The sequence below is a fragment of the Malus domestica genome, chromosome 04, assembly GCF_042453785.1.
Source record: "Malus domestica chromosome 04, GDT2T_hap1".
Lineage (NCBI taxonomy): Eukaryota > Viridiplantae > Streptophyta > Magnoliopsida > Rosales > Rosaceae > Malus > Malus domestica.
In genome coordinates, this window is record NC_091664.1 from 26,306,571 (window position 1) to 26,327,863 (window position 21,293).

Here is a 21,293-nt window from a genome sequence, read left to right on the forward strand (position 1 = left end):
CAGGTTATGTCTTTACCGTTGGAGACACCACTATATCTTGGAGGTCTACCAAGCAAACGCTAGTTGCGACTTTGTCGAACCATGCTGAGATTCTCGCCTTGCATGAAGCATTGCGTAAGTGCTTTTGGCTGAGAGAAGTTATGGAGCATATTTGAAGCCTTAGTGGTCATCAGTCGTTGACCTTTCTACGACGATCTTTGAAGACAATACAGCATGTATCGAGCAGTTAAAGAAGGGATACATCAAGGGAGACAACACCAAGCACATAGCGCCGCAGTTCTTTTACTCAGACCAACAGCAGTAGCATCAGAACATTGAAGTCAAGCAAATCCATTCCTAGGACAACCTGGCCAATCTTTTCACCAAGTCATTGCCAAATCTACATTTCAGAAGCTCGTCCAAGGAATCGGTATGCGTAAATTATCTGGGTTGAATCGCTTGTAGTTCTCTTATTTAGAGGTTATATCTAACTCAGGAGGGATATCTAGAAGCATACTCACATGATCTTAATGTACTCTTTTTCCTACGATTACGAGCATTTTTCCCACTGGGTTTTTGCTACCTAACCAGGTTTTAACAAGGCACCCATCCTGGGATGGTCATACTCCGTTGAGTTCACTACTTTCATCATGTTTGACGTTTGTTTTAGACATTATACATACTTCTCACTTTTCTCCTTAGTCTATGGGTTTTCCCCATACCTTGGGTTTTACCTATACCTTGGGCTTTACCATAGCGATGTTTTGTGAGTTTTACTACAAATGCATACTTCCTTAAATTTGAGACTCGCGATCACTCGTTGTGCCGATGACTTCATCAACTATTCTACCTTATCTGCTGAAGATCTGATGCGATGGTTTGTTGAGTATTTACACACTCAAGGGGGAGTGTTGCAGTCATATTTAGAATAAGATTGTGATTGTGTAAATCCTAGGGAATCTAGGAATGTATCTTATGTTTCTATTAAGAGCAGATTACCTATTAAATGTTGTTATCCTAAAGGGAAATATTTTTACCTATCATACTATTATAAATAAAGGCACAATGTGGTGAATCAAACACACCTCACAATTAAATCATTCTCTCTTCTCTCTAATTGTGGCCAGTCCCCTCTCTCTTTCTAAACCCTAGATCGTTCAATCAAATAGGCCTACAACAATTTAATGTTTCATTCTCCTCTCTTCCCATTTTCTTTACCTTTTTTTTCCCCATTCTATGTCTTTCTTTCTTCATAAGAATATTGAGAAAAATATTTCATTGCCTAGCAATGTGACTTACATACATTCTCAAATAATAAAAAATAAATAAATTTGTTGATACAGAATGTGACTTGCATAAATTTGTTGAGCAATATTTCATTGCCCAACATTGTGTCTTGCATAAATTTAAAGGAAAACTAACGAAAAGTCTAAAAAAAAAGCTTTAGTTTTAATGAAAAATGACAAATAAAGGTGTAGTGAATAGTACCAAGGAAAAATAAAAATGTGGTTTTTCTTTAAAAGTGAATAATACCGAAAATGTTTCGTTAAAACTCTCTAAATTTAATTACATGATGCATTGAGATTTTGTGCACTTGAGATCTAGCTGGGTAGTCTCCATCGTCATTTGGTGGGGACTTGGGATACTCACGTGTAGAAATTGTTGTGAGGAAGATAAACGTGAGGGAGGGAGGCTTATTCCTAAAGAAACATATGTGGAGCGGTTCCAGTCCCTTTTGAAGGGACTTATGTAAAACATGGTTTGTTATCCCTTAATTCTGAAATTTAGGAGACAAGAGAGAAAATTTGGAAAGAAAGAGAGAGGGGGGAAGAGGAAAAAATTGAAACATTAAATTAATTTTAATTAATAGGAAAATAATTATGAGAGTTTTAAATAATAAAAGATGATAAAATATTATACATAAGACTTACCATGTCGCAAGTTTTTATTAGATTGTAGTTTCACTCAGCAAAATTCATTGGCAAGTCAAGCCTCACATAAGTTTTTCTCCTTGGGATTCTTGATTTTTGTAGAAAAGAAAAAACAGTTTCCTAATGTTAGAGACTAAGGCCCCATTTTGTATTGTTTTTTTCAAAAACTGTTTCACTTTAAAGTTAAGCAATAAAAAATTGTATGGAAAAAAATAGCCTGCTTATTTTTAAAGAAAAATTAATGAAAATGGCTTGAAAACTTTGAGTTTTAACGATAAGGACAAAATAAATGATAAAGTGAATAGTACCAGAATTGACTTTTTAGTGTTAAAATGTGATTTTTCGTTAAAGTGAACAGTACCAGGAGTTTTTCGTTAAAGTTCCTTATTTTTAAAGCAATGATCTCCAGACAACAACTTTTAAAAGCAACATGTAGGTTGCTTTTATAAAAAATTGAGTTGAGACTTTAATGAATATTTTTAATTCATATAATACACTCATTAATTTTAAAAAATGACATTATTTATCCTTGTATATACATACTACTTTTAGTAAACAGAATGCCTACCTACCACTACAACCACTAACCTTACATCACCACCACCATTACCACCACAATTGTGCCCCCGCCATTGCCACCATAATCGTCACCACCACAACCACTGATGATGCCACCACTACAACCACAACCACAACCGCCATTACTACAACCATTATTGTCTTTCCTGTCATCATAATTGCCACCAACGCCGCCACCACCACCACAACCACCACCACCACCACAACTACCACCACTGCAGCATTGCTACCTCTACACTCTAACCACCACACCCCACCATTAATGCTGCCATCACGGCCACTACCCTTAACACCATTGTCGTTGCCACCACTCTCACTACAATGTCTATTTTTTTCATTATATACAATTATATCACTTTTACATTGAAACTTAACAAATGTTTTTACACTGTTTTTCCTACTCACAACATTTAAAAAAATACAGTTTATCAAATGGTCAACTGCTTTAGTTTACAACTGAGTATTCTTAAAGCACAACAGAAGCAGTTTAAAAAAAAAAACCACAACAATCTCAAACTCGGCAGTAATTAACATTTATAATTGATCAATCCAAATATGTATGAGATGGATAACGATATGAGTAATGTATGTTTATAACATACAGTGATAACATATCGTACTGAATATGAGTCTCCCTTATTACAAATGTGATTATTTTATGTTCTCACGCGTCGAACAAGGAGTTTGATTCCATGTTCAGGCAGCAATAACATTTTATAAACCGGGGAGTGCTGATAATTTGGAGAAAGGGAAAAGGAGAACTTGGATAGAACCAGGGAGAGAACTATCTTCAACTGTAGCGTGGCAAAAGTCTGGCCTATGCACAACCGACTCCCATAACCAAATGGCATGTATGCTTGGGGATATTTGCATGCTTCTGAGACCCCATTTGCAAACCGCTCCGGCTTAAACTCATTAACATCCGAACCCCAATTTTTAGGGTCGCGGTGCACTGCTGGAATGAATGTCCATATGTGAATACCTTTCGGCACATCTAAGTCCCCCAACTTCATTTCTGCAAGAGCTTCTCTCGCCATTATGACTCCAGGTCCATAAAGGCGCAGACTCTCTTGAATCACCATTGTCAGCTGCAATACATACATAAATGTAACATAAAAAAATATGAAAATATTTGTCAAACACTTGATAGTACGTACGTAAATTCGAGTACCGTTTTCATCTTGCGCAATTTATCCACGTCTTGCAAGCAATGATGCAGCTGATCAACACCCCCACAGACCTCAACAATCTCAGCACGAACACGTTCTTGCCATTCGGGTTGTAATGCCAGTAGCATTAGGGTCCAGGATGCTGATAGAGCAGTGGTCTCAGATCCTGCAAAGTAGATAGTTTTGCAATTGTCCAGAATAAATTGGTCTGTTTTATGGCTAGGAATTTCAGTGCTAGTAGCAGCACTTTCAAGTATCATTTGTAATAGGTCCTTTTCAGATGCACCACCCAATTGGATTTTCTTTTGGCGATCCCTCACTAATTTGAGCAACAAAGAATCCACCTCTTTTCTTAAAGTCCTTACTTTTTTGTCATTCTCCGTGGGAAGGAATCTGCATGGATGATTCAAATGCATGGTAAAAAAATGTAGCATGAGTAAATTTGATGAGAAATATAAAATCATGTTCTAAGTTACTAACATAACGCTAATGAGAGACACTTCCATGAAACATGTTGCATACTCCCTCTTTGAAGGTTAGAAACTTGAGTGCAACATGGTGTATATCCTCTTGTGTCACATGAGGAAAGAGATGGACAAGTAACAATAGCAACCCGTTACACTGAAGATTTTGCCTTCTAAAAAGTATGCAACATGTGATAGGTAAGATTTCTCCAAACAGACCTAAAATTGAGAAACCCAAAGAGCAAGCTTGGATGAGACAAGGCATCCTGAAGGATAGTAATCTTTGAAAAAATCTCGTTGCCTTGGGAATAAGAGCTACCAAAACAAGCTCTTGATATGATATCAGCAGATTGGCTTTTCAAATCCTCATCAACTGTAATTTCAGCAATGCCTTCCTCACCTTCACGCGTATGGCTCTCCCATTTCTTAATCGTTGCCATTGTAGATTCCTCCATCAGACTCACCATACCCTACAACTCTCAACATTTCTATTACCGCACATGCTTAAATTTTAAGGAAAAGTTTAGTGATGCACTTATGGGTTATGGTTATGGACTTCATCTAATGTACCTCTATCGACTTTCAATTCGGTTTAGAGCTCCATTGATATTTTAAAACATGCTTCAGATCCAGTCTTATTGAAAGTGGATTTCTTCTAACAATCAGATTTATGAAATTTTCTATGAATGTGCCTACTTGCAAGTTTGAGGGACCCTCCTTGACTTTAAAAATTTACATATTTGATGGTAACTGGGGAAAAAATGGACAGATTTCAAAAGATTAGCTCTAACCCTATAAGCCAAACTCCAATGGTAGGGTTAAAACTCAAAATTGAAGCTTTAAGCTCGTCCAAAATTTCTTCAATCATTGGGCTCATGGTTTTGAGGTAAAAGTTATTTTTTGACATATTTAACCCAAAAAATGAGCCAAGATCAGTGGTTAGAAAGTTGTTTACGCTGTTGGCCACTTGCGGAAAGACCCACGTTAAAAAAAATTATTTAAATCAAAATTCACACAAAAAAATTGTTCAAATATCCACACAAAATCCACTTTCATCAAACAATTCTTCCATTTTTTTCTCTTTCTACCCACTATGTATTTGTGTTTAAGAATGGGGTAGGTTGTGTGGTTTTCCATGTTCTTTCATGTGATGGTGTAAGAATGAGATAGGTTCAGTGAATTTTCATTATTTATTAGAATTTAAATTTTTTTAAGGTTATAATGTTCATAAAAATAAATTAGAATAATCTACATAAATTTTATTTTTAAAAAAGTTACCAAAAAATTAGGCTAAAATAAATCTTTAATCATTTCGGTCTAAAATCTCAAGCCAAAACCATTGGAGAAGAAAAACTGTTTCTTAGTTAGAACCTAAATTTTCTAGACTAAAAATTTAAATTTTAACCCTAATAATTGGAGTTGGTCTAAGAAAAAAAAACAGCGGGGCTCAAAACTAAATTGAAAGTCCAATGACAAGTGAATTATGTAAGGTTCAAAGTTGACGAGGCAATATTAAACTTCCTTAAATTTTAGAGGACAATAATTTAAACGTACATCATAGAGTGAAAAGGGTACATTCTTTATACCTTAACCTTGTCAAGGAAGAACTCAGGAGCAATGAGTTTCTTCTGGTAAGCCCATTCATGCCCATTCGCCCGGATAACGCCGTCACCTAGCAAGGGCTGCATTGACTTACTCAGATATGTGGGTCTACCCAAATCCAAGGAGTTGTGCAGTTTCAGCTCCCTTATCAACTTGGGATCGCTCACATACATGTGTTGCTTGCTCCCAGTTGAGTACATGTATACTGAACCTGCATAATTGAATTCATCAAAATATATATTAGTAACTTTGTTCACAATTCCCAGGTTCTTCATATGTCGCAGTTGGCATGTCTATATATATACAATTTCATCTATAGTTGATTCAAAAAGTGAAGAAAGTCGCATGTATGCTACACGATTAGCAAACGTAAGAGGTCTGATTTCCGAAACCCTTTCTTCAATCGATAAGGGCATCAATTATGAAAGAAATTGAGGTTCCATCAGTAGGGGGGCATTAAGGGACTAGGATATATAGTCCTAGGCCTCTTGAGCAATTTTCAAAATATACTAATGTGTACACACACACACACACACACACACACACACACACACACACACACACACACACACACACATACATACATACATACTTATATAAAATTCTCCTTATATGAATCTATATAAGGGTTATGATGTATAATTTACCTCCATAAATAAGTTGGTTATACTTGGGTTTGTAATATTTTGAAGTATAATATAATGCTTTGGTGTATATTAGAAGTTAAAAGTTCAAGCATATTTGGTAATATGCATCTCCTAATGTAAAATCATGGCTCTGTAGTTGGGTTCTACCGTGAAATTAATTAAGTATGCAGTTAAATATGAAATTTGATTAATGGCATACCATACTCCTGCTCCCATCGTTGAAGATAAGGAAAGCATGACGGAATCCAGTCGTGGTGCACACGTTTAGCATCAGATGGTTTCGGGTTGACTTTGATGGTGGACTGAATCTTCTTCATCTCTGGGATGTTCCCAACAATGAAGGAAGTTGGTGGCCCTCTGATCCCTTGGCTCCAAAGCACTGATCGAATCCTTGCAGGCTTCAGCCACATCTCCTTAAGCCATCGCATCACCACACTCAAAACACCGATCAACACAAGTGACCAACATATCACTACTACCTGATCAAAACCCTCTGCCATCTAGCTTTCTCTAGATTTTTATTACAGCTTAATACTTCCTCAACTTCTGGGATTTATAGAGTGGAGGAGAATTTCAAATTGCACTGTGACCTACTGACCAATGAGAGCGAGGGAGACAGAGCACAATATTCTAGGCTTTGATTCGGCAGGTGGCCGGCTTTAAGGTGCCATTTTGGAACAAGTGGCCGTATTCTTGTCATCCTTCAAAAATTTCTAACCTACAACTCCTTGACCATAATATTCCGCTGATATTCTAATAAGTTTTTGTCTTTCTACAATAACTATAGTATAAACACGTGCACCGCATGGAAAACTTTAAACTAAACTGTGTATTCAATTGAGATTTTGAAGAATTTTAGTTCTTTTAGTGAATCTAGGAGTATTCAATCAGAAATTTAAGTGATTATCTGAAATTCAATGTGTATTCAATCAGTATTTAAGATAGTTTATTAAAATCCTTAGAAATCTGGGTGTATTCAATTAAGATTTTAAAGTATTTTATAATATTCTAGGTGTGTTTAATTAGAATTTAATTTTAAAGAATTTGAAAAAGTTGAGAAATTAGAGGGAATTGGATAAATTTCGTAGTGTATTCTAAGCATCCACAAATCTCATCTCTCTCCAAGAGATTTCGAGGGGACTGAATCAAAATTTTACATGGAATCCCTACAAATCAATTAAACTCCATAAAAATTCATGGATTTATAAATTCATTAAAATCTCTCAAATTCCCAATTGAATATATGTCGTTGATTTCTTATCTTGCGTTTATTAAATCAAAAAGTATGCGTGTCTTACATGACAATACGTAATATAATATATTATTGAAAAACTATGAATTAGATTGATGTCCTAATCATTTTCTTATTGATTCTTGACTTCCTGCAAAATAGGATTTTTAAGTAGTGATAAACACTTAAAAATACTTGTAAGAGAATAAAGCAATTGTAGTATAAATACTTATGCAAGGTCATTCTCCACATAGATTGATATAACTAATTTGTATTTAAACCAATTCTTCACTAACTATTTAAAACAAAATTTGGAATTGTGAATTTAAAATAATAAAAATAGAAAACAGAACAATTGAAATTGGTTTTTGTAGAAACTCTGTTAGCCGTTATCATTAACAATCCTGTTTGTACCATACTTAGGGCCTCCGTATTTAGATCTCGTATAAATACTCGGGGGACTCAAATGTAATTATGTAATAAAGGAAAGGGCAAATATGTAATAAGTGAGGAGCTCTTATTCTATAAAAAGACTCCTCACTCCCCTCATTGAGGGGGGCCATTTCTTAAGCCTCTTCACATTCCCTAAGCTCTAAGCTCTCTCATGCTCTCTCCCTCTTCAACATCTCAGAGAAATACAATAATCAGTGTGGACGTATCCCAAACATTGGGGTAAACCACGATACATCTTGTGTTATTTATTTTCTTGCAGATTCATGGTCAAATTTACGTTGTTCCAAGACCCATCCGGTTTTGTGCATCAACATTTGACGCCGTCTGTGGGAAATGACACAAAAAGTTATGTCGGTTCTCTCTCAATTTTTCATCTCACCACCGTGAAAACCTCACCATACTCCATGGTGAATCTGCAAAACCCACATAGAGACACAGACACAGAGTTCTCTCTACTCTCTCTGCAACACTGAGAATACCACCTCAGGCAAATAAAAAAACCATCAGCGCTTCAGCAGTTGCAACAAGTCCAACAGAGACTGACACAGACTGCCAGAGAGAGACCAACAACGCTTCAGCAGTTGCAACAAGTCCATCAGCGCTTCAGCAGTTGCGGACGTTTTGAAGTTATACAAGCATGGCGAGGAAGAACTCCAAAGTCCAGGCTCTCTACGGGCTCTGCCAAACGATCTTCACAACGTCAGGGTCTCATCCGCATTTTTCTCTGGCTATCGATAAACTCTGTTCTGTCCTTGATTTCAACCCGGCGATCTGAGATCGGCAAAAATGGCAGAGGCTTCGTCACAGGGAGAGGACACCACTCTCTTTTCTCCGTACAAGATGGGGAAGTTCAATCTCTCTCACAGGGTGGTGCTGGCATCGATGACGAGGTGCCAGACGTTGAACGGAGTGCCGCAACCGGCACTGGCCAAGTACTACGCTCAAAGGTCAACCGCCGACGGTTTTCTTATCAGTGAGGGCACTATCATCTCCAAAACTAGGGTCGGGCAACCATGCCTCTCATAGAAAGCTCAACTGCAAGAGTAGAGCACATGAAATGGAGAAGAACTAGAACAAGTGAGCTTATTCCATCACTCACCTCTCTACTTTCCAATCCCAATGGCAACCTCCCTGGAACCAATCTCTGAAAACCCTGTTGATTTTCGTGCCCCGCTGCCTTCTCCCGTTGCCTCTGGTCGCCTATCATCAATCGCAAACGATGAAGTCCTCGCCGAATTCCTCGAGCACTCCCTCCAAGTCCCTGACCTCATCTTGCTAGACAAGTTCTTCCCCAAGTAAATATTTATTGAAAACAATCCTCCCACAATTGATTTTGGAGCCTTGAATTCGGATGGATGTGACGCTAGTGTTTGCAAGGTGGTGGAGTCCATAGTAAGAAATGGATGTTTTCAGCTGGTGAACCATGTAATTTCAAGTGAGCTTGTGAGGTTAGTGCAGGCTGCCGCCACATGAATTTTTAGCGTGTCACCGGAGAAGAGGGCTGAGGTTACTGGGTCACCAGAGAAGCCATATGGGTTCGAGGAAGTTGATGCTGAGGAGGTTGACAATGTATTGAGTGAATAGTTTGTTTGGTGTAGAGACCAAGGCTTGAAGTTGGCAATGGATGGAATTGCCCCAATTGGATATTCAAATTTCAGGAGGAACATGTGTGGGGTTATCAGTCCCCGATTCGATGAGGAACATAATGATTTGAAGTCTGGAGCTGCGCAGAAGGAACATAATGATGTGCAGTCATGTACTCAGATTTCGAAAAAGCAAAAAAAAAAAGGGAGAAAAAGTAGAAAAATGAAAAGAAGATTAAGAAAAGCAAAAAGGAAAAGAGAAAGTAAAAGCAAAAAGCTTCTGCAGCCATCTGCCATACCACTACCCAACCTTCAATTGTGTAGATATTATCATATTATTTAACCATCTGCAATACCCACCTTCTGCAGCAGCTTTTTTGAATGATGTAATTTATTTTTCTTATATTTCATAGACATCTGTATAAACCCTATCAGAGGGTAATAAAAAAAATAGTAAAAAAAAATTGGCAAGCCCCGAAATAATGGGCTGCAATGTCATGTGGAGGGCGAAGGCCTGTATGCCCAAAAGAGCCAGGCCCTATGGCTCCAAATTTATTCGGCACCCTGCCGCTATTATCACCAACCAGGTGATCAAAAGCACGCCCAGTACTTCCAAATTATTTGGCACCCTGCCGCTATTATCACCAACCAGGTGATCAAAAGTACGCACAGTACTCCCAAAATTATTCGGTAGTATGCTGCTCTTATCACCAACCATGTGATCAAAAGTACGTCCAGTACTCCAAAATTATACATGAACATCACTCATGTCAATCATACATAAACATTCATGAGCATTACTCATGTCAGTCATACATAAACATTCATGACCATCATTCATGTTAACATTCATGAGCATCACTCATGTTAACATTCATGAGCATCACTCATGTCAACATTCATGAGCATCACTCATGTCAACATTCATGAGCATCATTCATGTCAATCAACATAAACATTCATGAGCATCACTCATGTCAATCTAGCTTCGAAAGCTTCATTTACAGAGCTCTAACTTCAAAAGCTTCATTTACAGAGCTCCAGCTTCAAAAGCTTCATTTACAGAGCTCCAACTTCGAGAGCTCCAGCTTCAAAAGCTTCATTTACAAAAGCTTCACTTGCAAAGCTTCACTTGCAAAGCTTCACCTACAAAGCTTCAGTGCAAGGTATACAAATACCGCCTCCGAAGAACCGCCACTTCGGCCCATACATGGATTCAATTTGAAGTCTCCAGCCAACAAACTCTATTGACCGAAGACTTGGGGGACTACATTATGTACCATATATTGGGCCTCATGAAAAATACTTGGGGGACTTAGCCCATTATTTATGTATTGAAGAGTTAGCCCTTATTCTATAAAAGGGACTCCCTCACTTTCATTAGAGAGCACCAATTATTCATGTACTGAGGAGTGAACCCTTATTTTATAAAAGGGACTCCCTCACTTTCATTAGAGAGCACCCATCATTTATGTATTGAGGAGTGAGCCCTTATTCTATAAAAATGACTCCTTTACCATCATTAGAAAGCATCGCTGCATATTGAGCAACCACCTCGCCGCGAGCATCACTCATAACCCATTACTTATGTATTAAGGAGCGAGCCCTTATTTTATAAAAGGGACTCCCTCACCTTCATTAGAGAACATTGCCGCCAGATGAGCAATCGTCTCACCGCGAGCATCAATCCTAACCCATTATTCATGTACTGAGAAGCGAACCCTTATTTTATAAAAGGGACTCCCTCACCTTCATTAGAAAGCATCGCCGCCAGCTAAGCAACCGCCTCGCCGCGAGCATCACTCTTAACCCATCATTTATGTATTGAGGAGCGAGCCCTTATTATATAAAAGGGACTCCCTCACCTTCAACGCCACAAACCGAGCCAACCAAGGCAATATAAGTCACAAACAGAGCAGCTTCGCAACATGTGCTACTTCTAGTTGAGTATTATTTTAGATTGAGCACCGCCTCATATCGGGTATTCAGTTCTAGACGACATCTAGTTACTTCGGCCCACACATGGACTGAATTTCAAATCTCCAGCCAAAAGACTCTCTTGACTGAAGACTTGGGGGACTACTGTTTGTACCATACTTAGGGCCTCCGTATTTAGATCTCGTATAAATACTCGAGGGACTCAAATGTAATTATGTAATAAAGGAAATGGCAAATATGTAATAAATGAGGAGCCCTTATTCTATAAAAGGACTCATCACTCTCCTCATTGAGGTGGCCATTTCTTAAACCTCCTCACATCCCCTAAGCTCTAAGCTCTCTCATGCTCTCTCCCTCTCAACATCTCAAAGAATTACAATAATCAGTGTGGACGTAACCCAAACATTGGGGTGAACCACGATACATCTTGTGTTATTTACTTTCTTGCAGATTCACGGTTGGATTTACGTTGTTCTAAGACCCCTCCGGTTTTGTGCATCAACAAATCCTATGTAATTTTACCAATTACTTATGAATTACATTTGAAACTTTAAAGGTTAGGTTTTCATAATACATATTCTACTTGTGGCCCGTCTAAACATACAAGACTCATTATGTTGTGTGAAAAAACTTTGTAAAACTATGCAACACTTAAGATGAGACATTTGCCTTAAATGAAATCACAACTATCAATCATAACAAGCCCTACCAAGATGGCATTTCAACAGAAATTGCATCCGGATACTTACCAACATCCTAATGATCGTAAAGCATTAAAATATAAAGACACTTTAAACATAATGATTAATAATTCAAAGTATGCATGCATAATACCATGAACAATTAAATAAAGACTACATATTCATGCTAGGGGAAATTAGTTACACATATTCATAATTGAAAACCAAATATCATTAAGAAGAAAAGAATTGAAAACACCTTGTAAAATAAAGTTGAATCATAAAAAACTCTTTAAGCTGAGTTCTCCACAATAGTAGTGCGTAGAGAACTCTAATACTGGCTACACTAAATTATTTATTCTTTATCTTGCCTAAACAAGGCTTTCTAATAAATCAGGAAATTCAATTAAAATAATAAAATAATAAATAAAGTTTTCTATTCAAAGTCAAGTCTGGACTAAAGAGAAAATCACACTTTTGATTGACCAAATCAGCTCCGATTTGGTCCCAAAATCTCTTTTTAAAGTTTTACACGCTCGCTTCAAATCCTCAAAAGGAACCTTCCTCAGAGTATGCCATCTTGGCCTTCAAAATGCCCAAAATGTCCAGAAACGTCAATCTTGGAAAACTACGCAGTCAACACTTATTTTCTTTTCCATGATCAAACGACTTTAAATTCTAGAATTTTGACACAATTATTTTGGAAGACTCATGAACCCGTTCCAATTTAAATTACTCAAAAATTCCTCCGTTATGATCAAAGTAGATTCGCATGTCCTGTAATAAAAATATAACATTAATTATCTAAATTCAACCAAAATAATAAATAAATTATTACTAAAATAAGATAAAATATTATCTTTTATACACCGACTCTGCAAATTCTAACCTATAATTCCGCTGATATCTTAATTTGAGTAATGTTAGAGAGACTAATTTTTTTTAAACCAAATTGCATACTAAATGATGTTTCACCAATAAGAAATAAACACGTTAATCGACACTTAATTAATAATCCAATCATCTCCAATCATGTCATTTAGTTTGCAAATTTAGTTTAAAAAATTTAGTTTTTTTAGCTTTACTCTTTTAATTTTATGTTTTTGTCTTCCTACAACAACAAAAGTACAAACACGTGTACCTCGCATGGAAAACTTTCAATCAAACCTTTATAATATCATTGCTAGGGGAAATTAGAACGGTATATTTGATTGGGTACTGAAATTGTTGTGGTTCATTTCTTATCTTGCGTTTACTAAAGAAAAAAGTACGTATAAGTGACATTACAATATGTAATATAGTATATCACTGAAAAACCATTAATTAGATTGATTCCCTATTCATTTAAAAAAAAAACAATTGATGCCTTATTCATGTCCTTATCTTTTCATGACTATTTTGGTTTATAATTTTTCTCGGTCGAAATAAGTAAACAAGATACATGTCAAAAAGAAAGAGAATCGAACTCTAAGAAGAATCATTAATTTTTTTTCTCTTTAAGGTATCGTCAAGGACCAAATACCATGCGCTGGGTTGTTCATTCGTCGGTACCCTAAGTAGGAATATTATTCATTTCTCCAAGAGATACCCGGTGGGCAGCAGCTGGTATCTAAAAAAGAAATTGAGAATTTAAGAACATACGACATAGTAGTCACAGGGTGATTGGTTTGATTTGTGGGCTGCTGTTGCAATGTTGCCTTCAATACATTAACATAATTGGCCGGCGTGAGCGCAGCTGCCGGTCAGGTTCTTTCTGTCCCGGGCCAAACCTAAGATGCGACAATATAAGGACAAGGATCCTCTTCAGATCCTCTTTCGGATTCTCTTTGTGGAGATTTGGATGATTAATTAATTGTGTTCGTTCATTGTACATCGTGTGATCAGTTTTCGTTAAGTACTATTTATATTCAATTTTAAATTTAAAATAATTTTTAACAGCACGATGTACGATAAATGAATACGAGTGATTGATCATCCGGATTCCTACAAAGAGGATCTGGAGAGGATCCAATTCCACAATATAATGTTACTACTTTCCAAGAAATCTTTGTGATACCTTATTAGTTTTTGGCATTTTCTTGCTTCTTGTTTCGACACATTAGAATTGGTATCTGAATTTTGAAAAAATGTAAAAGATTGCAATTGGTAGCTGAATTTGAAAACACGTAATTGCTTACGTGAATGGACCTGTCTGGGAGCCTAGGAGACACAATGGTGTTCATGTGAGTGGCAAGCGGAATTAGGGGAAAGTAGGCTTTTGATTTTATTTTATTTTTATTTTCAAAGGAAAACGTTAATATGTTAAATAGTTAGTTGTTAGAGGGGAGAGTATCGCATCGTACCAACCTTTTATAAGCCCTTGTGAAGTTTCTTCTTTTGTTGATGTGAAACTCTTTTGGGTGTATTATTTTGCTCACCACCATAACTATGGTGTATGCTCACCATACACCTAATCATTTGCCATGTATCTTTTCACCTAACTCTAGTTAACTTTCACATTAAATATTATTTTTTTTATTTTGAAAAAATGATAACTGAAGTTAAGTGAAAAGACACGTGACAGATGTTTAGGCGTATGGTGAATATATACCAAAGTTTAGGATAGTGAGTAAAAATGCTCCCAACTCTTTTACCTCTATATCTTCACATGCCCCTCACGTGATGTATTTTTAAGCTAAACACATGGACAACAAGAATTAGGTGAGGTAGAGCACGTGTGACTATTGAGTTTCACACGTGGGCCAATCTACTTTAATACTATGAAGAAAATTGAGGTTTCATTATAAAAACAATTGACAATATAGGAAGTAGTCCAACCTCTTATAAGCCCTTATAAGATTTATTCTTGCACCGATGTGAAATTCTTTTACTTTCACATTCTCACAATGCCACTGCAATAAAGGTCATCTGCTTAGGCTTATGATTTAGGTAGTTTGACTTTGAGGCCACATCAGTATTTTATAAACCGTGAAAGTGTTGATATTTTGGAGAGAGGGAAAATGACTTTGATAGAATAAGGCTGAGTACTATCTTCAGCTTCAACATGGCAAATTTCTGGCCCAACCACAACCGGACTCCCGAAACCAAATGGCATGTATGATTGGGGATACTTGCATGCTTCTGAGACCCCATTTGCAAACCTCTCCGGATTAAACTCATTGGCATCCGAACCTCAATTTTCGGGGTCCCGGTGCAATGCTGGAACGAATGTCCATATCGGATGCCTTCTGGCACATCTAAGTCCACCCAAATTTATTTCAGCAAGAGCTTCCGTTGCTATTATGACTCCAGTTCCATAGAGACACAAGCTCTCATGAATCTCTTGCTATTATGACTCCAGTTCCATAGAGACACAAGCTCTCAAGAATCGCCATTGTCAGCTGTTAAGTGTAGGACTTAGATTTGACTTTTCTTGACCAAAAATGTACCTTTTATTGACCAAAAATGTAACTTTTATTCTTGCATTATCATACCAAGCTCTAGTTAGGTCTTAGGATAGTGATAGGACATTGGTGAAAATTAAAAGGTGATGAAGATCTCAGCTCAATCTTCATTGAACAAGGTTTGCTTCATGTATCTGCCTAACAAGTTTGCATTTTTGTGATTTTTTACTTGTGTTTTCTACTTAGTCAAGTTTGGGCATGTGCATTTCTTAAAAGGTCATGTGACTCGTTATCTTTTACTCAATCAACATTTATCCTTTTATTCCTGTCCTATATATGTGAGATGGGTGTTTTTTGAGACAAATGTATGTATGCAACGTGTGATAGGGTAATTATAAGTTTTCTCTGAGGGGTGTGATTATCCACACACCATTTTTAACTTTTCACACACATTTTTAATTTTTGACATTTAGATCGGATAAATTGAAGAAGATCAAATGACATAAATTGACAAAAAATGTGAGAAGTAAAAAGGGGTGTGTGGGTATCACACCCTTTCTCCAAACCAACCTAAAATTGAGAAACCCCAAGAGCAAACTAGGTGTCCTGGAAGAGAAAAATCTTTGAAAAAATCTCGTTGCCTTGGGAATAAGAGCTACCAAAAAAAAGCCCTCGATAGTTGATATGATATCAGCAGAAAGGCTTTTCAAATCCTCATCAATTGTCATGTCCACAACGCCTCCCTCAAGTATAAAGCTCTCCCGCTCGTTAATATCGCCATTGTCGATTCCTCCGTCAGACCCATCATTGCCTACAATTCTTTACCATTTCAATCACCACACATGCCTAAACTTTTGGAGGAAAGCCAATTTGTCCTATGGACTTTCAATTTGGTTATGAGCCAAGCCCCTTTAATCTTTTAAAACATCTCTATTTGTTCTAAATGTCAAATTAGGAAAATGATAACATCATTCTTTTACCCTACAAACTCATATGTTTAATATGGTCTATGTTCAAATTAGGAAAACAATAACATCAGTCCGCTATGTTCGAACTCAACATTCAAAATAAAAAAGATGTATAAGAGGAGAAAAATAGTGTGTGGCTGTCATTTTCCTAAAGTTACCACATTTTCTAGCCTCCCTACTCGAATGGACAAAAGCAATCCTTGATCTTATGAAAAAATTAACTGTAAAGGGCAAATTGACACATTATAAAAGATAAGTAGGACTAGCTAGATCCAATTTGAAGGTGCATCTCTAGAAGTTCCTCTAAATGTTATAGAACAAGAATCTATGCAACATATAGTGAAAAGGGTATTCTCTACATACCTTAACCTTGTCAAGGAAGAACTCAGGAGCAATGAGTTTCTTTCTGGTAAGCCCATTCGTGCCCGTTCGCTCGGAGAACATTGTCACCTACCAAGTGATGACCAGCATATCACTACTACTTGATCAAAACTTTCTGCCATCCCTGAGACAAAACTATGGTTTTGCTAATTTTGTTTCCCTGAGACAAAACTATGATGACCAGCAAAGGTTTTTCTTTTATTTTATAACCACAATGTCATAGTTTCAGAAAGTACAGGTTATAAGGTGTTCAAATTGATAACATGCGTGTTTGGACGAGGAATTTCCAAGTTAGGTAAATCGAATTAAAAAGGTTCTTCATAAGCATCACATGTGAAAGAGATTTGTAATGAGTTCGATCATGCTGCAGACAAATAAGCTTATAATTAATATTACATATTTATAAAATTTATTGACCACATTGCATATTGTAGAACTGGGAATAGGTTTCACTTTTGTTTACAAATAGTTTAATATTGTAATCTTTGTTGATGCCAAAAAATGGTTCAACTGAGGTCTATCGGGTGATTGGTCAGTTGGGAATGCTAGCTGCTTTCAAAGGTATTTTAACATTTCCGATCGATCAAGCACTTGACATAAATAGAACTTTTTTTTTTTCTGGCATCAACAACCTTTCTTGAACCAGCTTCCTTCATTGCACACGCCTAACAAGAAGTTTGATTCCATGTTTAGGCAACAACAACATTTTGTAAACAGGAGAGTGCTGATAGTTTGGGGAAAGGGCAAAGGAGAACTTGGATAGAGTAAGAGAGAGTACTATCTTGAGCTGCACCATGCTAAAAGTTTGGCCTATACACAATCGGCTCCCATAACCAAATGGCATATATGCTTGGGGATATTTGCATGCTTCAGAGACCCCATTTGCAAACCTCTCGGGCTTGAACTCATCAGCATCCGGACCCCAATTTTCGGGGTCACGGTGTAGTGTCGGAATAAATGTCCATATGTGGACGCCTTTCGGCACATCCAAGTCCCCCAACCTCACCTTTTCTAGAGCTTCCCTTGACACTAAAACTGAAGGTGCATAAAACCGCAGGCTCTCTTGAATCACCATTGTCAGCTGCACATACACAAACATTGTAGCAACAATTTTAAATCACTACTACACAAATGGCCTTTTCACACAGATATAGGATTTATGTGTATTGCTTTAACACACCAAACCGTGTGAAGGAAAAAGAATAATATTTATCAAATACTTTAGAGAATTGTAATTACCACTATAAAAGAGTGTGTGATGGCAGTATTGTCAATAGCGTTGTATGGTAATAACACAATAAATGGGTAATGTTAGCTTGTCAGACAAGACAGTGAATATTGTTCATCCAAATTCACAGTTCAGCAACAAAACATCTTATGTCATCATATAGTATGACAAGAAAACAATTTCCCACAGTAAATAAAACAAGATGAGAAATCAACTTACGTACCGTTTTCAATTTGTTCAATTTATCCGTGTCTTTCAAGCAATGATGCAGTTGATCATCACCTCCACAGACTTCAGAAATCTCGGCACGAATACGTTCTTGCCACTTTGGGTGTAATGCCAATAGCATCAATGTCCAGGAAGCTGTAAGAGCAGTGGTCTCAGAGCCTGCAAAGTAGATACTTCTACAATTGTCTAGAATAAATTGGTCTGTTTTGTGAGTGTTTTGATGCATGTCACTGCTAGTACTTGCAGCACTTTCCAGCATCATTTGTAATAGGTCCTTTTTACATATGCCACCCACTTGGCTTTGTTTTTGGCGATCCCTCACTAATTTGAGCAACAAAGCGTCCACCTCTTTCCTCAAACTCCAAATCTTCTTGTCATTCTCTGTGGGAAAGAAGCTGCATGGAGGGCAGCAGATGTCAAATTCAACATTTATTTTGATAAAAACAGAATAGAATAAATAAAATGAAAAAAAAAAACCCAAAAGATATATACTTCCTTCCTTCCTTGCCAGTAAGGAAAGTCCTCCCCAATTTGACATTATTTCACGGTACAAACGGGTCATAATCAGAATCATTCTTTTAGCATCATTTAAACGTCGTTTCTATAAAAAAAAAAATTCTATTTGGAGAATGTTGAATCTTTCACATGAATCGTCAATTTCTTCAGTTTATATGGATGATTAAACCATCTCCAAGTTAAATGGATTTTTCCAAAAATGATCTTTAGATGATAACAAAAATAATGAAAGATTTTGATTATGACTTTTCCTACTTTATTAGAAATGAGGGAAGTATAATCCAAAACCAAATATTTGTCCACGGCACGGCACTCAAAGACTAAACAACAAGAAGACAGCAAACAAAAGATGAAAAGAAAATTACAAAAACATGCATGTCGAAAGAAAAAAAAAAAAAAAAACGAACCCAAAATTGATAACCCCAAAGAGCAAAATTGGATTTGACAAGGCCTCCTGGAGGAGAGCAATCTTTGCAAAAATCTGGTTGCCTTGGGAGTAAGTGCTACCAAAACAAGCTCTTGATATGATATCAGCAGACAGGGTCTTCAGTTCTTTATCGACTATTATCTCCAAAACACCTCCCTCACTTTTTAGTAAACGTCTTTCCCATGTCTTAAGAAGTGCCACTGCAGATTCCTCCATCATATCCATCATGCCCTACAATACTCTCCGATATTTGAATTACCAAAACATGCTTTTATAGTTTTTAAAGAACAAGAATTTAGATTGCTTAGTCTACCTCTTTCATCACGTGATACTCACATGATAGGAGAGGTAAGCACATAGATGTATACAATATGTGCTACCTAGGGAAGCTCGTTGAGTATATATTACCTTGACCTTGTTAAGGAAGAATTCGGGAGCGATGAGTTTCTTCTGGTAGGCAAAATCTTGTCCGTTGGCCCGAATTATGCTGTTGCCTATCAAGGGCAGGAGTGGCTTACTCAAATATTTCGGTACACCCAAATCCATGTAGTTTTGCAGTTTCAGCTCCTTTAACAACTTGGGATCACTCACATACATGTGTTGTTTGCTCCCCGTTGAGTACATGTATACTGGACCTGCATATATATAATTGCATTCATCAAATTATATTAATAACTTTTGTTCTCAATTCCAAATCAAGTTTCTCTGAGTGGAAGGAGGGTACGCTGCTGTAGCAATCAGATGATTTCCTAATGCGCAGTTATGCTCGCCTAAATCTCATCATACGTGTCTATAAAGAAGTGAACCTAATAATTAATGTAAAAATTGAACCCTTTGCTGTATATATACATATAGAAGTTATAACATGGTAAGAAAATATGTTTCCTGTAATTTACTTATTGTACTGTACAGTACCTACTGGGTTATGCAAGTATAATTAGTTTCATACCGTACTTCTGCTCCCACCGCTGAAGATACGGAAAGATGGAGGGAACCCAATTGTGCTGGAAATCTTTAGGATCAGAAGGTTCATGGATGATGTTGGTGGTGGATTGAATTTTTTGCATCTCTGTCATATTCCCATCAAGGAATGAAGGTGGTGGCCCTCCGATGCCTTGCTTCCGAAGCACTGACCGGATCCTTGCAGGTTTTAGCCACATCTCCTTGAACAATCGCATCACCACACTCAAAACACCGATCAACACAAGTGACCAACATATCATTGCTACCTGAAGACCCTCTGCCATGATCTCTCACTGCTTATGAGTTATGAGTGCATGGTTTTATATAGGTCCATTTACATTTAGGCCCTCACAACTTTTAAACTTGACATAAACTCACGGATATTAAAACTTTATTATAACTCCAACAGCAAGCCATGTAAGGTAAAAGATGTTCATAAATTTTATTTTATTTTATTTTACAAAACAATGCGATGTCTATTACGTTTTTTTCTAGACATTAAATTTTGTTTTTGATGGTCAACAACATTTAATTTGTTTTTAAGTTCTTGTTTGCTTTTGTGTAAAATAAGCTATTAGATGCATTGTCTCTAGTAAAATTTAAACAATAGCGACACTGTTTTGTAAAAATTAAACAGTAAGTAAAATATATGCGTTTCAAACAATAGGTAGATTAAACAGTGATAAAATATAGGTAAATTAATTTTGAATCAAGGGACTGGCTACAGTATTATGTATTTAATACAATTATTATCTAACCATTGAGATAGTGATTGTATTAGATACATGTCGAGATGGTGCTCATTAAAAAAAGAGCTCAACCATTCCACATCATTTAAATTTACAAAAAACAATTTAAAATTTTGATCTCCCTAACATTTTTAACATTTATTAAATTAGTGACGCCAATGAAATTGTACATTAATATTATACACTTTTTTTTT

The 21,293-nt window shown here is 36.7% G+C and overlaps 2 protein-coding genes across 2 annotated transcripts; both read right to left on the reverse strand.

The window, feature by feature from the left end:
• Positions 1–2,996: 2,996 nt before the first annotated feature.
• On the reverse strand, positions 2,997–6,998 carry LOC103433788 (cytochrome P450 714A1-like). The gene is made up of 5 exons (XM_029101350.2): positions 6,571–6,998; positions 5,709–5,935; positions 4,342–4,592; positions 3,661–4,051; positions 2,997–3,577 (listed from the first exon to the last, which is right to left on the reverse strand). The coding sequence occupies exons 1-5, from the start codon at positions 6,869–6,871 to the stop codon at positions 3,146–3,148; spliced, it is 1,602 nt and encodes a 533-aa protein (XP_028957183.2). The 5' UTR covers positions 6,872–6,998; the 3' UTR covers positions 2,997–3,145.
• Positions 6,999–17,299: 10,301 nt separating this feature from the next.
• Positions 17,300–20,703, reverse strand: LOC103419418 (cytochrome P450 714A1-like). Its single transcript, XM_029101351.2, has 5 exons — positions 20,337–20,703; positions 19,796–20,022; positions 19,368–19,618; positions 18,440–18,839; positions 17,300–18,069 (listed from the first exon to the last, which is right to left on the reverse strand). Exons 1-5 carry the CDS (start codon positions 20,632–20,634, stop codon positions 17,641–17,643), a joined length of 1,605 nt encoding a protein of 534 aa, XP_028957184.2. The 5' UTR covers positions 20,635–20,703; the 3' UTR covers positions 17,300–17,640.
• Positions 20,704–21,293: the final 590 nt, after the last annotated feature.

Coding starts and splice junctions, on each gene's coding strand:
- LOC103419418 (XM_029101351.2), bottom strand. CDS start 20,634: ATGGCAGAGGGTCTTCAGGTAGCAATGATATGTTGGTCACTTGTGTTG. Junction 19,619..19,795: donor TCTTCCTTAACAAGGTCAAG/GTAATATATACT, acceptor AGAGTATTGTAG/GGCATGATGGATATGATGGA. Junction 18,070..18,439: donor AATTGAACAAATTGAAAACG/GTACGTAAGTTG, acceptor GTGTATGTGCAG/CTGACAATGGTGATTCAAGA.
- LOC103433788 (XM_029101350.2), bottom strand. CDS start 6,871: ATGGCAGAGGGTTTTGATCAGGTAGTAGTGATATGTTGGTCACTTGTG. Junction 4,052..4,341: donor TTTGGGTTTCTCAATTTTAG/GTCTGTTTGGAG, acceptor TCATCCATGCAG/ATTCCTTCCCACGGAGAATG. Junction 3,578..3,660: donor AATTGCGCAAGATGAAAACG/GTACTCGAATTT, acceptor TATGTATTGCAG/CTGACAATGGTGATTCAAGA.